General features: G+C 40.4%; 2 protein-coding genes across 6 annotated transcripts in view; one reads left to right on the top strand and one right to left on the bottom strand.

The window, feature by feature from the left end:
- The first annotated feature begins 257 nt into the window (after window positions 1-257).
- Window positions 258-18811, top strand: LOC146190463 (peroxisomal trans-2-enoyl-CoA reductase-like). Of its 4 annotated transcripts, none has more exons than XR_014706544.1 (10): window positions 258-472; window positions 640-776; window positions 1242-1407; window positions 6887-6968; window positions 7058-7154; window positions 8840-8941; window positions 9828-9942; window positions 10805-10957; window positions 11045-11227; window positions 17925-18811. XR_014706544.1 is itself a non-coding variant. In XM_084600889.1 (8 exons), exons 1-8 carry the CDS (start codon window positions 349-351, stop codon window positions 17990-17992), a joined length of 891 nt encoding a protein of 296 aa, XP_084457015.1. In that variant the 5' UTR covers window positions 259-348; the 3' UTR covers window positions 17993-18811. The 4 variants fall into 4 exon arrangements, 1 of the variants encoding a protein (XP_084457015.1); XR_014706543.1 differs by lacking the exon at window positions 17925-18811 and adding an exon at window positions 13272-13745; XR_014706542.1 differs by lacking the exon at window positions 17925-18811 and adding an exon at window positions 13463-13744.
- The window catches only part of Irbp (Inverted repeat-binding protein), a 35797-nt gene continuing 34816 nt past the window's right edge, over window positions 17832-18812 (bottom strand). For both annotated transcript variants that reach the window (XM_084600887.1, XM_084600888.1), the window contains exon 16: window positions 17832-18208. In XM_084600887.1, the coding sequence (XP_084457013.1) occupies window positions 18095-18208 (114 nt within the window). In that variant the 3' untranslated portion in view covers window positions 17832-18094. The remainder of the gene's footprint in view (window positions 18209-18812) is intronic.

Raw genomic sequence — 18812 nt, 5'->3', positions numbered from 1 at the left:
CGGTGGCAGCCTTCCCGCTAAGACCAGCGGACTTCCGAGTGCCATATGGCAACGCAGTTAATGTAGCTAATGTAGCGAAACAATTAGAAGCTAAAAATAGGGAGGAGATAAATATATTGCTTTTAATTTTTTGGCTAGGCGGCGCAAGCTGCCGTCCGATACAAAGGGCAGAGCCACTATCATCCATCCATCCATCATCCATCCATGTGGAGCGAAATTAAAACAACAAAAAGGAAACAGCTAAGCAATTGTGGATGAAGCAATATCTACCAGCATTTTTTTTTCTTTCTTGCTAACAAGTTGTGCATGTGTGGAAGACGGTGAGATATATATTGTCAGCTTTCCACTATGGCGGCCAGCAACGCTTTTAAAACCATCTTCAGACCGAATTTGTTCAAAGGCAAAGTGGCTATCGTCACCGGTGGGGCAACGGGAATAGGAAAAGCAATCACGGAAGAACTCCTTTGCTTGGGTACGATTTCATGAATTTCAGGGTTTCGATGAGTCCGGGAGTAATTCCCCGAAAGTGGTTAGCGTGCATTCCTTCTGCTTATGCACCAAAACAGCGCCAAAACATGATTCTCTGGAGCGCACCACTCATGTTTACGCCACTGCAGGTACCGCTAATGACAATTTCAGGTTGCTCGGTGACGATTGCATCCAGAAACGAAGACAACTTGAAGAGTGCAGTCAAGGATTTTCAAGGAAGAATACTGCCGGTAGAAGAAAAGGAGCGCGTGACATTCATGTCATGCAATATCCGGAAGGAGGAACAGGCAAGTTGTTTCGTTATCGTCTTAAAGTATCATCGAAAATGATGGGTGTAAACTATCACTTTCTTCTAGAAAAGGACGAGTGCAGTAATAATCAGTGGGCCTTAGCTTACAGTGGTACTTTATAAGTTGAGAAAGATAAGCAGGCAACTACTGCTTGCCCACGGATACTGTAATGACATGATTCATGTACACAAGAGTTACTTGCATGAGACTCTTGCATACAAGATTTATAGTCTTGGTGGAATAACGGCAATCGAACAAGTATATTCCGTGGAATGTGTTTATTTATTATTTTTTTTTTTTTTGCCTCACCGAATTGCAACCATGGTGTCAGTGATTTTAACAAAAAGTTCTTGTATGCCTTATTCTCTGTAGCTGATCTCTTAGGAAGCTGTGTTTTAAGGTAACAATATCCTGCATTCAATCAAGTGCTGAGTCATTGATATGCACCTTTGTCATCCACAGGTAAAGGAACTTCTTCGTCATACACTGGACAAGCATGGCCGCCTCGACTTCTTGGTCAACAATGGTGGCGGGCAGTTCTTCTCAACAGCCGACAACATTTCACTCAAGGGTTGGAACGCTGTTGTTGAAACAAACCTAACAGGAACATTTCTCATGTGCAAGGAAGGTGAGCTGAAGACTTTTTGCATCCTACATTTCCAATAACTGTTAGCTAAGGATGGCCATCTCAGCCTCTCTGGCATCACTGTTGGTCAGACACACACGCGCACACATGGAAGGCAGATGCAGTACAGAACATGATGTCATCATTTTCAAAAGAACCACACTCACCGAGGTATGAGTCCACCTATACGTAAATCGAGGTGATGAAAAAACAATTTAGTACCACAATCCTTTTTCACATGCTTTGACACCCTCTGGTTAGTGGTTGAAGACTGGTTGAAAACAAACATACGTGAGGGACTAAGGTGTGATCAACTTCTTTGAGGTGCAACTGCGCCTTTGGAATGGCGAATGTGCATGCTTGACTGCTACTGTTAACTGTCACTCACGCCTACTGCTAACACAAACTATGCAAGCTTAGTGAGTAGAACTGGATGAGCAGAGACGCAGATGCACCCAATGGCCTTGTGAAAAAGGTGAATTATAAGGTGACCAGGCATTCACGCACTGATAGCGAAATAAAACTGTTTCAGGACAAGGCCCCTTTTTACTGGGTATCTGATAAGGACCCTTTTTATCAGCATCATTGGAATCATAGCTGACATTACTCCTGAGAAAAAAAAACAACCTGCATTTCTACTATGATCATGGCAATGCTCACAATATACTGCCTGTCAAGCTGTTCATCAGTTAACCACAAAAAGACCTGATGTTGACATTACATTCTTTGCACTGCTTGCATTGTTGTTTCAGATAAGGGGAATATAATTGCAGCAAATGATGAAAGTATTGTTGTTAATATTTATTGTGAAGATATGCATTGATGAAGTCCAAAATTTTGACATTGTACTTAACTGATGTACTTTACTTAGCTGATGCATACTTTTGAAAACTTCTTTATTCTTCAGCATATTTTGTCGAAACTTAGCATGCTAGTGCACACTAGAATGCTGATTTCGAATGTGCATTTAGGCTTAAAATATCTCGGCAGGAAGAGAAAATATGGCAAAATAACCTGTCTATTCCTTCAAGTCGTTATGGCAGTTTCTCATTAAAAAAGACCTCTTTTTGGAATATGCACACATTTCAGAAGGTCCATCACATGTGCTAAAGCTAAGGGAATTCATATAATATCATTTTCTTGGTTATAAATGAATACCAATGTCAGAAAGATGTATGTTGTAGTAATTAGTCAAAATTTAGTCTAATTGCTTATATATCATAATTAAGAAAAAAAGGAAAGCTTCGGTATGTACAGTGGAGTTTTTGGAATGTCCGCATGCTTCTAAAAGAGGGATTATTGAGAAATTGCCATAATGGCCCGTAAAAAATAACCTAATTAGGATAGTTAGTTTGACATATCTTCTCCTTGAGATAAGATATTCGAGATCTAAATGCATACTTGAAGTCAGTACTCTATTCAGCACTTGCATGCTAAGTTTCAACAAGATATGTTAAAAAACAAAACAGGAGTTTCGAAGACCCTCATTCCCCCCTTAAATACAGTGAAAAGGGTAACTAAATGGGATTCTCTGGCACATGATATTGACCGACATGTTGCAAAATAAATTCGAATCATTGTCGAATTCCCACAGCTAGGGTGCCAAAGGAACTCTGTGCATCCTTTTGTGTGCCGTGAAAGCTCAAAAGTGCAGATGATCTTTCATGTTTGCCTGTTGCAGGATTTTGTTACAGAATTCAAAGCAATAGTACTACAATGTAACCTTCCATAACTTCCTGGAAAATAGCCTGCACAGATTCTGAAAACATCTATGCAGTACCTAGTTGACAAAACTAAACTAATAAAGAAAGGCTGATCTACAATGGCATATAGATATGTTTTCTTTCAGATAGTCTTGACAAAAGACAACAGTGTACTTCCTCCTCTCACTGCTGTTTACCTCAGTGCCTGATCCATTAATAATTACAGATCCCGGAATACCTAATCATCTCTTCAACAATAAAGTTAAAAAATGAGAATGGCCCTGATGGAATTCCAAATGAATTCCTAAAGAGATTACGCTGAGTGGCGCATCAAATATCTGCAGCATATTTTTCACAAGTCACTGTCACAATTGCCAGTCAGTCTCATGACTGGAAAAAGGTTTGGTTTGGTTTTGATGTTTAACCTCCCAAAGCGATTCAGGCTATGAGAGACGTCGTAGTGGAGGACTGCAGAAATTGTGGCCACCTGAGGTTCTTTAACGTGCACTGACATCGCACAGCACGCAAACGCCTAGCTTTTTGCTTCCATCGGAAAATGGCCGCCGAGGCCAGGATTCGAACCCACGTCCTTGGGAACAGTAGTCGAGCGCCCTCACCACTGCACCACCCCGGCGGGGCCGACTGGGAAAAGGGTAAAATAAAACAATTCACAAGACAGGAGACGGAATAAGGATTGCTTACTTGAGGCCCATATTGCTCACTGACATTACTCGCGCAGTACTAGAGCACACATAATTTTTAAACACGTAACGAAGTCTAGAATGTGAAAACTTACTACTGCCTCACCAGCATTGGTTTTGAGCTGGTTTATCAACCATCAATTAACTAACAAAGGCAGTTTTTGATCTTATTATTTATTTCTTTACAGATACTTCAATCCACAAGGGATTTTAGCAGGGTGGGAATATAACATTGCGGGAAAACGATTATTCTGTGCATTAAGAGCCATTCTCAATCCCTGTCAGGCCTGTAGTTCCACAAGGCATGGTTCTTGGCCCAGTGTTGTTCCCAACCTTCAGTTATGGTACAACCATTAATACAAGGTGCAGCACTAAACTCGTCATCAATGATTGCGTCATATATATAGGGAAATTAATAGCCACAATGTTATTTCTGAGTCCCTTAACACGTTGGCCAAGTGGTGGTTCCAGTGTTAAATGTCTGTCAAGATCAGTAAATCAATGGTAATGGCAGTAACAAGAAAAAAGAAATTCTCTTATTTCATATATATATGTTAATGGCACACTGCTTGCAGAGGTTGAACAGAAATGCTTAAAAATAATTTTGACATCAAGATCTAATACGGAAACATGCATATAACTAGGTAATATTGTAGCTACTGCACTGTGAAAGCTAGGTTATCTAAAAAGACGCCTAAAGGTTGCTACAATGAATATTAAGCTTCAGGTCTATAAAACATTAGTGAAACCTATTTTAAAATGTGCTCAGACAATTTAATTTGCTTTTAGAGCAACTAAAGTAACTAAACCTGAAGGCACGCAAAGAAAAGCAGCAAAGTTAGATAATTCACACCAAATATTGTTATACTCGCGTCTTTGGGCTTGCTTAGACTTCATCACAATATTGATGAGAAGAAAACAAACCCCACTAAAATTCTATTTTGAAATACTGCAACGTGACTTTATTTCATATTTACAGCCTAGAATAACATTGCACCATCACAAGCATGTGTTAACCAAATTTTCTTTTTCTAGCGACACATTCACATTTTTTTTCTTTTATTGGGTAATCGGGCAACGGAAGAAACTAAACTTGTCAATAACGAAGACAAATTCAATACTCCAGTTTGTTTCACTGCTAGACTTCATCACAGAATATTAACAATGCTTCTTATGTTTGTTCCCGGTCCTGTTTTATGCAACACTGACAATACAGAAGTGAAATTGAATGCAACTGTTATTGTTCCATAGCATTTTAGTTTTCTTTTTTTCATGATGTGCCCGTATTGTTCAATTTATTCTGAGTTCGTTTTCTATTAAATTTTGTACACTTTATCATTTATATTTGTTGAATTGTTTTTTCTTTTCAATTCTTGTGTTACTGGCATACATGCTTAGCATGAAAAAAACAAAAAAACAAAAAAAAAAAAAACAATCCTCTTTGCCTGTCTGCTAGGTTCACTGTCGAAGTCAAAAATGAATAAAATAAAGATAGTAAGTGTATTTTGCACAAACACCTTCAGCAATATGATTGGTACCACCAGACATAAAAGGTGCAAGTGTTTCTAAAATAAAAAACAGGTTCTTAAACTGCCTTGATAAGCATCACATTCTGTGCTTCTGACCAAGCATGTGTTGCTGCTTGGGAATCAGTGTGCCACAACTGCTGCCCTTGATTCGTGCTTAGGACACTGAATTGAGAACAAAAATTGACCGTGGTCTCAGTAGCCTATTTGCAAACAGACATCTAGCACTGCTGAAAACTGTTTACAACCTGTCTACTGGGGAGTTCTGGTGTTGATGCAACGCTCATTAACATATATTACATCAGTAGTTAACTGTGGCACCTCCTTATTGGTTGCCCCCAAACCATGTGTCAAAGCTTTCATGTCATTCTTATACTATAGTACCCTGTGATTCTTCATGTCCGAGTGAGAGCAGCAGTATATCACACACAAAACAATGATTATATTTGTCTAACAAAACGCCTCGACCTAGTTTGATAGTAGTGTATGACATGGCTTAGCATTTTTATGTAGACTAATGTGCTTCTTCACCTGAAACTGCAAATGTGGAGAACGATTGTGGAGAAACCATGTGAACGTGTAGATGCTTCCATTTGTGATATCAGGTGGTAAATAATTGAAATATTACGATAAGCTAAAAAAATGATCAGTGTATAAATTTTGCTGCAGACATCTATTTATTTGTTTATTTGAAAATACTTAGGTGAGAGCAAAAAACAACAAAAAAACATTTAGGTAAAGAGAGTCCATGTCAAGGCTGCATTCATTCAGCAGTCAACCTATGCATATCATTGCTGCATATTTTAGGGTGTGAGGAACGAAATAGAACAGGACTAGTGCTTTATGAGTATGGAATGAGATATGATAAATTCGCAAGCAGAGCCAAGCAGTATAAAATAAGGGGGTGAATTGTAAGTGTTTGCCCAAGTGTGCCACCTAGTATATGTGCTTGGTTTACATCAGTTTGCCGAGGCATAAGCGAATCACGTAGGAATTATATTATGCAATGATAAAATGATAATGCTACCAAATGTCATGAGCATGATGAAGTGAATATATGTTTTTATGTGGTTATGTTCCATGAACCAAAAAGGCTTCTCATTTCCCCACACAGCAAGAAAGAGTGTCGACCCACACCACCCACAATGGTGGCGCTGCCACTGTGGCAGCCTGGTTGCAGTTGCGGTTTGATGCCACAGGAAGTTTCATATTTTTCTGGTGTACTGAAATAACCTAGCCGCATACTTTCACATCATTTCTCTCAGACTGCATAGGCGCACAACTAGATGATACAGCATTTCCTGTTCATTGTCTGCTGGTTCAGTTCTACCACTTGGCACCTTCTCTAGCACAATATGGAAAGACCCAGGATGACAGGATTAAATTCACAAAGTTTTGCTAGTGATGCTTGGTTCTTTTAAGCCATGATTCCTTCTTTAAGTTTTGCAGAACTCGGCTTTTATTTACCTCCTCCTTAAGCACATTGTCAGCGTGCTATGCTTACTTAGAAGTTTACTTAGAATGCAGACTGTCTTGTTCCCATGCTTTTCAGCTTACCAGCAATGGATGGAGGAGCATGGAGGAGCCATTGTTAACATTGTTATGGAAAACAAACGTGGATATCCTATGGCAGCGTAAGCAGTTCCTTTAAATAGTATGTCTGTATACCTATGTACACATACAGCTTGAGCATGAGTTGTGCTTATGTGTTCAATTTTCACAGACACTCGGGAGCAGCCAGGGCTGGTGTGGAAAACCTTACCCGCTCATTGTCCATCGAGTGGGCAGCAAGTGGAGTCAGAATCAATGCCGTCATGCCGGTGAGGATAAATCTATGCATACCAGAATTTTTTTCAGATAGGTTTTTGTGAATACAGAGTTGTATGATTCCTTTGTGTTGAAGGTAGCCTGATTTTGTTCCTTGAGAAGTGAAAAAAACAACAACAACAAAAACACCTCCTGTTCATTTCTGCTCAGGGAAGAAAGAAACTGTGTTTACAGCTGTTATAAGAATCAGTTGAAAGGGACAGGAAAAGAAAAAAATTCATGGCAGCAGTTATGATGTCAGGTAAACATCTGTGGCATGAGGGGCAAAATTTAACCCACATTATGAGCTTATGACTTCATGAGCACTCTTTTGACTGCCTGGCATCTCTCATAGCTCAAGTCGCTTTGGGACCCCAAAAACCAACCAACCAACCTTTTGACTGCCTGCAGACAAGCACAGGGCACATTTTTACTCTCCTTTTATGGTGTTGCCACCTTATCAACGAATAAACTATTTTTATTTTATTTTTGTAGCTTCTAGCGTCCCGTCATGGCAGAAAGATCACAGGCAGTTTGAGTACTGTTCAGAGTTTTAGCATGTGCTAGTCACTGGCTGAATACTACTGCTCTGCCTATTCTCAGACATTTCTGTTAGGTTTCTCTATTTCTCGCTTTTGAAAGCAATAAGTCTAAGCTCTAGAAAAAAAAAAAAGAAGAAATGAATGCCATTTGTTCACCGGCGTTTGTATACTGGGCTTATGCATCAGTGAGTTCTTACTAGCAGACAGGCTACGCGTTGTTTTGAATGCTGCCGGGTTGCCAACTAATTGATGGGAACACATTCAGATAACGAAAAAATGTTGAGGTATTCAGAAAGAGCAAATATTGAGCTCTACCTAGGCACTAAATGCCACCATTAATGCAGCTCTTCTCCCGGCCTCGGCGGCCGCATTTCGGTGGAGGCGAAAAGCAAGGCGCCTGTGTGCTGTGCGATGTCAGTGCGCGTTAAAGAACCCCAGGTGGTCGAAATTTCCGGAGTCCTCCACTACGGCGTCTCTCATAGCCGGAGTCGCTTTGGGACGTTAAACCCCACAAACCAAACTAATGCAGCTCTTCAAGAAAAAGGTACCACTGGTGCTCCACTTCCTGAAAGGAAGCATGTGCCAACTATGAGCGCGAAACATGCTGTGCCGCACTTTGCACGTTTTCACAATGGAAACTATTCCTTTAAATGGTCAGAGACTTAAAGTTTATTAAAGAGCACGAGCAGAACCCTGACAAAAGCATCCATTTTGTTTGGAGAAATGCTATCTCTATTTCTTCCTGAATTTCAGATTTTAAAATTTTCTGGTATCCTCATGTTTGGAGCTCTGCATAACCTAGTAATTTAGGCCTTCAGTTGTATGCTTCACTAATATGTACTGTGTGCTATTGTTTGTGGCTGCTGTACGCCCCTGCGAACGCACAACTCCCTTGGCAGGGGGAGCATCACGCAAGGTGTTCTAAGTAAAGGTAACTGGTGTTGGAGTGTATGCACTATATCTAGTTCCATTATTATTTGTTGTAAAATGTGCCACATACAATGGCTTTTTCTAGATTCATTTTTCTGATTGTTGCCAGGATTAAACTTCAGGTTGTTTTTATTGAAATTCCTACATGCACTTAGCTAATTGCTAAGTTAGCAGTATGATTCTGATGTTATAGCAGTAAATCTTTTTATTTTATCTTTTTTCAACAGGGCATTGTCTATTCTGAGACTGCTGAAAAGAACTACAATACCGACGTGTTTGCAGCAGTAAGGCCACGACTTCCTGCCAAAAGACATGGTATTCCTCAAGAGGTCTGTAGAGCACAGTTCCAGTTGTTTTTTATTAATAGATTGGCCCCGAGCTTTTAAATCAGGCTTACTGGATGCCTTATAGCTGGCGGAAAGCTAGTTTGGAGAGCCTCTGTCATGTTTTGCAACTGGATCTAGGCACTAAGAAAAAAGTAAAAGACAAATTTATATTCAGCATAAAAGTGTCTCGAAAGTAGAAGCTTGTGTTACGTGCTTTATGTGTTACAATGTAAAAGCAACTGCGCATGGAGTGAGGATATACCATTGAAAATCCTTGGTGGCATCTTGGCATTTGTCTACAATTTTTTTTCGTCTTTGAATTAGTAATAGATTGCACAGTGCTTTGTTTTATCATTTCATGATGTTTATGAACGGGTTTTTGTTGCTTTTGCTGCCAGCGGAATTACAAATTTTGATTTATGCACTATCCTTGTTTTCTTTTGTCTAATGTCTAAGAGAAGAGCCATTTGCATGAATATGTAAATACCTTCAGTTAAATCTGGATGCCTTGCGTAGTGATTTCTTTGATAGTATCAAGTTTCTCAACTCTTCAATGCTACCCACATTTAAGTGCGTATATTTGTGATAATGAAGGTGTTGTGGCGATTGACGTTGGCGTAATGAATTCACTGTACTGACTGGATAGTTCTGTTATTTTTAACTAGACTTAATCATGCAAAAAGCTCTCCAGCAAAAGTGCTTAAGCATGTCAGGGTTGCTACAAACGAGCCCTGTTGCATGGCCTAGAAGTGAAGCCAGAGACTGGCACATTTTGGCAAATGCAAGCACCATTCACTTATGAGCAACCTATAATTAAAAAGGAAATGGAAAGGGTGCGGCAATTTCATTATTATGATACTATCATCATTTTCTACATGCATTCTGGTAGGTGTCATCAGCAGTGTGCTTCCTGCTGTCTCCGGGTGCATCTTACATCTCTGGAGCTACGCTACCTGTTGATGCTGCAGGACAATTCTACCCGGCAGTCACACTTGAGATTCCAGGTTGGTGGTGCTTCCAAGTGCTTTCTCCGCAGCTTTTGTAATTGCTCCATTATACTAGCTGCCATTCAGAAAAAGGTATGCATCAGGTTGCAATTGACAGCTTGTTTTGTCATCACAACAGTAGATTGCCCATGCTTTAATCAGGCACGTTGGCTGGCCATTATGATGTGGTGTGAAATAAGAATTTTCTTCTTTCTTTAAATTGTCGTGCTCTGTGGATCTTTGAAGATGCATAGCAAGTACACACACAAGAGGCTGGGCACAAACATGAGTGCTTTTCTATTTGTATTTTGTTATGTATGATAATGGATGCTACTCAGCATGCCCAGCTTACTGTTCTTTTGCGGAAGCAAGCCGAGTTACGATAACATTTCATATAAATGCACGTCATAGCCAAAGTTGCTTTCGCGCCATAAAACCCCATATATCTAACTGTAAACAAACAAACAAAAAAAAATTCCATATTTTCAATATTTCATAAGGTCAGTACAACTGGAATTAACTTGGGTCCTTGTAGCGGTGTTAATAGCTATACTAATTAAGATCAATAGGTCATTTTAGGAAGGGCATTGATGTAGAATTAAAGTGATAACATGATTGAATTAAGGCCTGCAAGTGAGAAAATTTGAGATACTGAATATTAACAAAGTAAACCAAGGAAATGTCGGCCATGTTATGGCTTTTGCAGAAAACCAAAGGTGCGTGCCAAGTGGAAGGCAGTAGAGGTTCTAGCTATGAAGGCGAAAAGAAGCTCGATGTTGTTTTCAATGTCTGCTCGAAATGGGAGTGCCTGTCTTGTTGTGCACATACACTTCAAATAGCGGTGTATACTGCATCAAATTTTGACAATGATGCCTTGTAGGTCGTGAAGGGCACATCATGGCCATAGTGAGAGGTTTCAGGTGATCGGCCTTGTGGACTGTTGAACTGAAAAAATAAATGCAAAGAAGACCTCGTGATGCCTTGTGCAATACGCTGGAATTCATTCGTCCATGCTGCAGAGCACCTGTCAGAGGTAAGGTTCAGAAATATTTTCAGAAGAACTGCGATTACAATATTTGCTGCTTGGGTGTGTGCTTATCACATTTGTCTTCTTATAAAGCCAGGGGTATTCGCTGCTGCTATAGACTCTGCAGAAGAGGAATGAGGAAATGTATATGCCCTCGGCTAACTGAAAGGAACCCAAAATGACCTGTCAACATCCTAAAACCATTTGGCAAAGCCAACGACACTCTTCAAGGAAACAGCGTGACATCGTCCCTTGTTTTGCTGACCATCGTCACAGGTGAATGTCAAACGATTTTCGCAGTATTTTGCACAAACAAGCATGTAGATTTCCTTTTTCCTTTTCTCTTGCAACGTCACAGACTGGAACAGTTTGCCCAGGTCTAATTACACCGTCATGCAGCCAACTAGCACTTGGGGATTTTCGTATTACTGCTCAAATCTTCCAGGTTTTATTACACTGCAAACTCAGGTGTTAAGTGCCATAATATTGTGAATTGTTCTACATGTATAATTTTGCTTGATTTTTTTTTATTGCTGTGTAAAGTTCTGCCCTGCTTGGACCTAAACATGGTTTGCAGTATGCTCATGAATAAATTTAGTAAAAAATAAAAATAAAATTCCAGCAGCATTGTGCATGACACCTGCAAATATTATGCAAACACACATGCATGCACGCACACATTTTATTTTTTCAACCAGCAAAAATAGCCAAAGGGATGATGACTGGCCATTATAACCTAAAAAAGCACCTGCATTCTAGAGCCTCCTTAAACCATTGCTTTGGTTCTTCACCTGAAAATCCAAGTTGAAGCTCTTCGATCAGGCAATATGTCCTACAGATCTTAAAAGGCCCCTGAAATGCTACTTGCGGTGATATTCTAACGCTAGGTGGTCCTTTTGAGTATTCGAGTGAAATTATGAGAGCTTTGCGTGGAGTGTATAATTTACAGATAACTTTTAAAAAGTGCTCTTGGTAACAGCTCGTGACCGATTGAAGTGGCACATCACTGCGCGCGATCGTGCAAGCCTCCCATGCAATGTCACATGGGCTTGCTGGGCTAGCCCGCTCCTTGGATGTTTCCAAGTTAGCCGGGTGTAATGGGGCCTGATGGGGCACCGTCGCAATTTGTTTACTTTTTTTTTTCTTGCGCGCCAGCATCATTTTTGATTGCCCATAACTTATCTTCAGTGCTAATGAAAGTAGCTTAAAAAATTTTTGCATTGCGGTGATGATTGATGGGACACATATTGTTTGTGCACATTTTCTAGTCTGCGTAAATAGCTTCTCATGAGCCCTTTAATATTCTGCTCTGACGGTGAATACAAGGCTTATTGAAGAGGTGATACACAAGTTAAAGCAAGCTTATTCAAATCGTTAATGTATTCCAAGTGAGTGTGTTAAATTTTCGACTACTTCCTTATATTTTGCTTTAGTAAAAATATGAAGCAAGTGAAAAGCCTCACATGCGGTGTCGTATACCAATGTATTGGAGAATGATGGAGGCAAACGATGAGTTGCTAGGACAGAAGGTTCGTTCGAACGTGATGGTGGCACATTAAATCCAGGTGTCCACAGAAAAATTCGCTGTAACACTCACAGCTTTTGCTCCATCACTAGGTTCAAGCCATGCTTAAAACCCCTCAATTTTTTGAAATTCTTTTCTAACCAAAAAAGGCATTCTTAGTGTGAAATGCATAGCTAGCAAAGTGTAGCGAACAAGTTACATTCAAAGTTGAAAGTAACTAAATAGGGTAACTAGGAGCACGGTATGATGGTTGTATTCCCGATAAGAAGCACAGCACTGAGGCAGACTCTATGTAACTTTTGACCACAGAGGATTGCAGCATTAAATAACCGAGAAAAGTCACTAATTTATTAACTGAACATATTGTGCTCTGAAATAAAGGTAAAAGAAAAGTGCTGAATTTCAAAAAGAAATACATAAGTCCACCCCCTAGTTGTATGGGAGTACTTTTGAAGTGGTCTTCACTAAGCAAGGTAAAGCCAAGGTCAGCATGTGCTTCTGAAGACCTTCAAACAGCTTCGAGGTCAAGTTGGAACTTAAGCCACAGCCACTTTGGGCAGCTGTATTCCCACCAAAGGTCAAGGTCAACTGACATGGAAGTAAACGCGTGAGCAGCTGCGCGGTGACGCACATGATCGCTGGCGTCAATTTTGAGTATACAGGTATGGAGGTGCGCCACGTGCCACGGCCAGAGCTCTCGCTTCACACTAGGTTTAACCGAAGCTAAACCACAGCCAATTTTGAATGCATTCTTTCTTTCTCGGTGCATGAATTAATATGCTTTCTTGTGCGCAGATAGCAAAACGGCATCAGCCGATAAGAACCATTCATGTGGGACAGCAGCTGGAGGGCTCTTCAGCATGTACAGAAAGTCGTAGACCAACAAACATGAAAAAAATCACTATAAGAACTGGAATCATATATCTGAATGGTGATGCCTACAATGAAGATGATGCATTGATTTATTGGAGAAAAAATTCCTGCAGGTTCCCTGCACTCAGCCAGGTTGCCAAGAAGTTCTTGTAATACCAGCATCATCTGGAGACGTGGAAAGAATGCTCTCCGCAGCCGGTGCTCTCCAAAGGGCCAAGACAGCCGACATGAAAACTGACTGCATTGCAGACATTCTCCTATACAGAGGTCACAGAACCCAACAGCTCAAAGAAAAAGGAATTCAAACTGCACTGGAGAGAGAATGGACTTGATGCAACAGCAAATGTTAAATAAACCTGCTTGCTTTCAGTGAAACTGGCCATGCTTGTGGACTGCGTGTTCCTTTGGAAATGCACGCTCCCTGGTGGATGTGAGGAGTGTGCATTCTCAAATTAATTTCACCCTAAGACGTCAACTCAGTTATATGTAGCTAGTATGTTATCTGGTAAAGGAATAAATACTGGCTATGCACTTCAATTGCAGTGCAGAATGGTTAATGATTTTTCCGCTAGTCACTGTTCTTGTCAAAGAATATGCGCCTTAGCTGCCACTAATTCCCATTGTTCTCATAATAAAGCTGCCTTTAAGGGATACACTTTTGGACAAAAAACAAAAGCATTCATTATGCGAAGCAAACAGACTCCAGATATATATTGGTTTGGTTTATAGGGTTTAACGTCCCAAAGCAACTCAGGCTATGAGAGACGCCAGAGTGGAGGGCTCCGGAAATTTCGAACTCTGGGTTCTTTAACGTGCACTGACATCGCGTAGCACACGGGTGCCTTGCTTTTCACCTTCATCTAAAAGTGGCTGCTGCAGCCGGGATTCGATCTCGCATCCTTGGGCACAGTAATTTTAGATATATATGATAGCATAAAACTTAAGGAAAGGAAACAGCATAAGTCGGTATCAGAGCTTTATAAAACCAACTTCCTTTTTTTTTTCCAACCTCTTAAACAAGGCAGAGGAATTGAAATGATTTTGCTTATGATTTTATCTTGCAATTAGTTTATTGTTTCAGTGGCAGAATAAGCTTCACAAAGAAATTATTACTTTCTTGCCATGGGGAAACACTGTGTAATGGTCATGATTGTGGGCAAAGTTTTACTGAAGACTTTCGTTGTGGCCAACTAAAATACATTCAGGGGTATGTAGCTATACTTGCGGACAAGTTTTTCTGGCTATGGAGCCAAGGCTACGGGGCGTAGCTTTCGTCATGGTGTTACTGCACCATGTAGTTCTGGCATATCTGGCCTCGGGTACGATATCGATTTCAGTTCCGCTTTTGCTTGAAATAATGGTTTCCGAACCTCCGACGACGCAGAAATGTCTTTCTTTAGGCTACTTAAGGCCTAAGCGAACATATATTCATGGTTAATGAATATTACGTGCTACGTACGCTGGCGAAACAAGCGCACAGAAACCGACGGGTAGACACAGCAGCAGCAGCCAACGTACGTTTCAGGAGGCTCCCGGCAGATTGCGCGGCCATCCCGTTTGCATGGTGTCGTGCACTGATATTAAAATGCACTGCACTAACCTTATACTGGTTTATATTGTAGTACAATCTTGACGTAATAACAACATAGGCATTTCTGTAATGATATAATATTCCAGAGCGCGATTTACGTAATTTATCAAGGGACTATGTTCTGCTGGGCAGTGAGCTGATGTGTTTTGGCTCTGTAGCTTTGGCTGCATAGCCACAAACACTTGTCCGGGGGTATAGCAGCTCGCAGACATATAGCAGGAATCTGGCCATATACAACAGGCCACCATAGTAGTAAATTAATACGGTCCGAGAGGGAAAATGATCAATTTGAATGCCGAATAAATGTAGGGAAACAAGGGCCCCGCGACAAATTAATACAAAGGGAGCCAGAGGCCATTGACACCAAGGAAGGCATAGAGGATATTTTTTTGTTAGTGTAGACCAATGTGAAATAATAATGTAATCGTGGAGATGACTGATTAGAAAGTAGAAAAAAAAGCCGCAAGCCACCAGGATTGAGTTACGGCGATGGCTGTTCAACCTACCAATTTCTTAGGTATTTACGTTGAGTGTAAGCTATTCTTGAAAGTGTTCCCCAGTGTTGCCCTTGTCCATAGCACATACTAATCAAATGGGGAATTTGGGAGCTGTGTGATAACCTTCTTAATCTACCTATGACATAAAGACTGTCAGATTCCAGGCACTTGTCTGGCTAATTAGCAAACAGATAAATGAAGGGCTGATACAAGCTGTTATTCTTATTTACTAAGTGTAGAAAGCTGGGTTAGTTGGTTTCTAGTACAATTGTGAGGAATTATTCCAGTGCATGAAAAAACACACGAACAAAGGTAGAAGAGACATCACAAATGCCGGCATTTGCGGTGTCTCTTCTACTTTTGTCTGCATGTTTATTCATGCACTGGATAATGTCTCACAATTGTATCTTTATTTAGTCAGGCTGTTATAAGTTAGTGGGCCAGACAAAGATGCACTTTGTTTTTCTGTTTCACCAGTAAGCCTTATTATACGAGTCGTTCTGGCGTGCCACCATGCAGAATTTGCACTATTAAACGCTAACTGTAACGAAATTTTTCGTTTCGTAACAGAGAATTTTCCAGCAGTATGTCAGAAGAGAGCACTAAAAACAAGTGAGTGTTACAAAAATTGATCACAAAAACTGTCATTTTTAGCACCAAAACTGGAAAAAGGGCGGCCATTTCTAAGAGCTGGAAATGAAGTCTACTAGAAACGGGCAAACACGGACCCCCGGGCACTGCAGTTCTGGCATTTTGGCAGCTTGTTGCTTCTTGCGCAAACGTGAATGCCAGTTGTATGAATTTAAAGCACAGAAAATGAACGCCAACAGCTAGCCTGGACAACAATTCATTTTGCCCTATGTTTTCCGTATTTCCAAAAGGTATGCGTGCGTTCGCACTCTGGATGCCTGTACAGCGTTTCGACATGGTGATCGGGCAGAGATCATGAAATGTGCACCAATGTAACCGACATACGACAAAACGGGGAGAAAAAAGAAAAAGGCAACTTGAAACAGTCGCCATGGAGAGGCGTTATGTTGAAAAAGACGGCCCAATGTATGCACAGGCCATTTTGATCTATTAATTTAGGCTCGGAATTTGAATAGCATGTTCCAAAATCTATGAACTCATTTTTTTCAGTTTGCACTTTTTGCAAGAGCACAACTGTTAGGAAAACCATTTTCAAACACTGCTTTCAAGGTAGTTTCTGGACTAAACAAGATAAGGTACTTTTGAATTCCTAATTTTTCTCCAAGAAAAAAAAAAAGAAGTATGGGATATGTGACATATAATAATGAAAAATATTATATAATATAATGAAAAATGTCATAAAGGACTCAAATTGGCCATATCCTGCATAATGAACATAATTAACTACCTGAAGTTATCTAAGCTCAAATGGTTAGTACATCATGATTTTTGAAATGATAGTTTTCCTAAGTTGACCAACTTAATTACTCATTACGACAGCTACAACTTTTTGTCTATTTGCGTTAAGGTGACAAAACTTAAATATATTCTCATAAGAGGAAGAAAAGCCATCCCTGAAAATTTTAAGTGAAATTGTTGCAGTTGCCCCTTTAGCCTCGCATCCCCCCTTAAGGCCAAGCACCCAACTTCAAGCCAGCACATTGAGGTTGAGGTGAGGCCGAAGTTTTTGAGATCATATGTTGACCACTCGCAATATGTGAAGTACTTGGTTAATGTTTTCTTGTTCTTTTTGCGAAGTTTCCAGAGGGTGACGTCCCTGCTTTCCTATACTCAAAACAATTCATACTTGAATGCATACCCTAGTTCACCATAGCTGGCCAAGACAGTACTGAAAAATGATGTAGGTCCGGCAATTATGCAGGTGCACTATTTGTGAATTTCATGAATTTTGAAAAATTAGGGGGAGACTTAAGCTCAATTTTAAGTGTGTAACGCAACAACGACCTATGGCCTTCCGAGGTGCTGCATTGAGAAATAAATGTAGACCTGCGGTTTGCACTGTGAAAGATGCTTCCAAACTTAAAACCTGGAGACGCCATCTGTCTTTGCCATGATGTATCAGGTCTCGATGACGTTCCAGTGTCTGCTGCCTGCCAACGCCTTAGAATTTTCACGAACATGTTTACCCCGAACTGGATTATGGTGATGACTTTTCTACCGAACAAGCTGCATACGCTATCGCGTAAAAAAATGTGAGGCATTACTTTCCAAACAACACTTGTACATTTTGCAAGCACAGATATGCATAGAGCAAGTCATATTTAATGTTATTCTTCTGAAGCACACTCCATATAATTAAAAAAAAAAAAAAAAAAAAAAGTCTGGCCTCTTAAAGTTTGAATTAATGAATCTACTAGGGTACAGGAATGAAAAAAGTTTCAGTCAAGCAAACGAAAGCTTGAGTTGCATAATGTATTTTTTTAATGCATAAAATGGTATGAAGAAAAAAAAAATGTTACACAGTCCCCAATGACTCTCTTCCTCTCCCTTTTGCAGACCACGACCGCTGGCCCAAGCATGACAGCTGTTCAGACAGTGCCACTAAAGCATCATCAAAGCTCTAGCATTCTGTATCACTCGAGTTTGAGGATGCCACTCCCAGCCTTCAAAGCAGACACTCCTCTTCCTATCAAGCCAAGTTGACACGACCGCTGGAATGATGGAGACTAGAGTTTAAGGTGGTTCTTGATGCAGTCAACAATGTCAGCCTTCTTGGATGGGCAGCGGATGCCCTCCTGCTTGCAAAAGTCTCTCAACACACTGACGGTCAGGCTGGCCAGCTGTGAAAGAAGAAAGCTAGAAGTGTAGCCCATGAAACTGCAGAAGGAATATTTTTGTCGAATGCTAATTACGTAGAATTACAGAGGACTATCAAACAAGTCTTGAGACTCTTTTTTTCACTTGACAGTTTTGGTTAGAGAATCCTGCTGAAAGCAAACCCACAAGTTTTACTGACTGTTCTCCTTTTTCTACTTAACAGTCTTGGTCAGCAGATCTTGTTAAGTACCAACACTAGTCTGACATTAGATCACACTGCACAGCATATGCTTAAAAGGTGGAGGAATGTGTTATGCTTTCCAACAATAGGGTGCTCGAGACAATGGCAGTTAGACGTGCATAGCTCCTGATCTGATGACCAAGACATGCATATTTTTGTTCGCTGTGAAATGTGCATGTATGTAATGCTTGCACGGAACCTTCAGAGCCAAAACGATTTGAAATAACTTCGAAAATATAAACTCACAAAGAATTGTGCCTTTGATGCACTGGGAGGCTCACACGTATTTGGTGACAGTGCATACGAAAATAGAAAATGCTTATATTCACAAGGCAACATGCAATGCTATGGTTAGAGAAAATAAAGAAGCATATTTTTACACTGAC

This window comes from Amblyomma maculatum, chromosome 4 (genome assembly GCF_055883805.1).
Source record: "Amblyomma maculatum isolate TAMU_Amacu chromosome 4, ASM5588380v1, whole genome shotgun sequence".
NCBI classification, from domain to species: Eukaryota; Metazoa; Arthropoda; class Arachnida; order Ixodida; family Ixodidae; genus Amblyomma; species Amblyomma maculatum.
The sequence above is the reverse complement of the archived record's forward strand: the minus strand, read 5'-3'. Positions and strand labels throughout refer to the sequence as shown.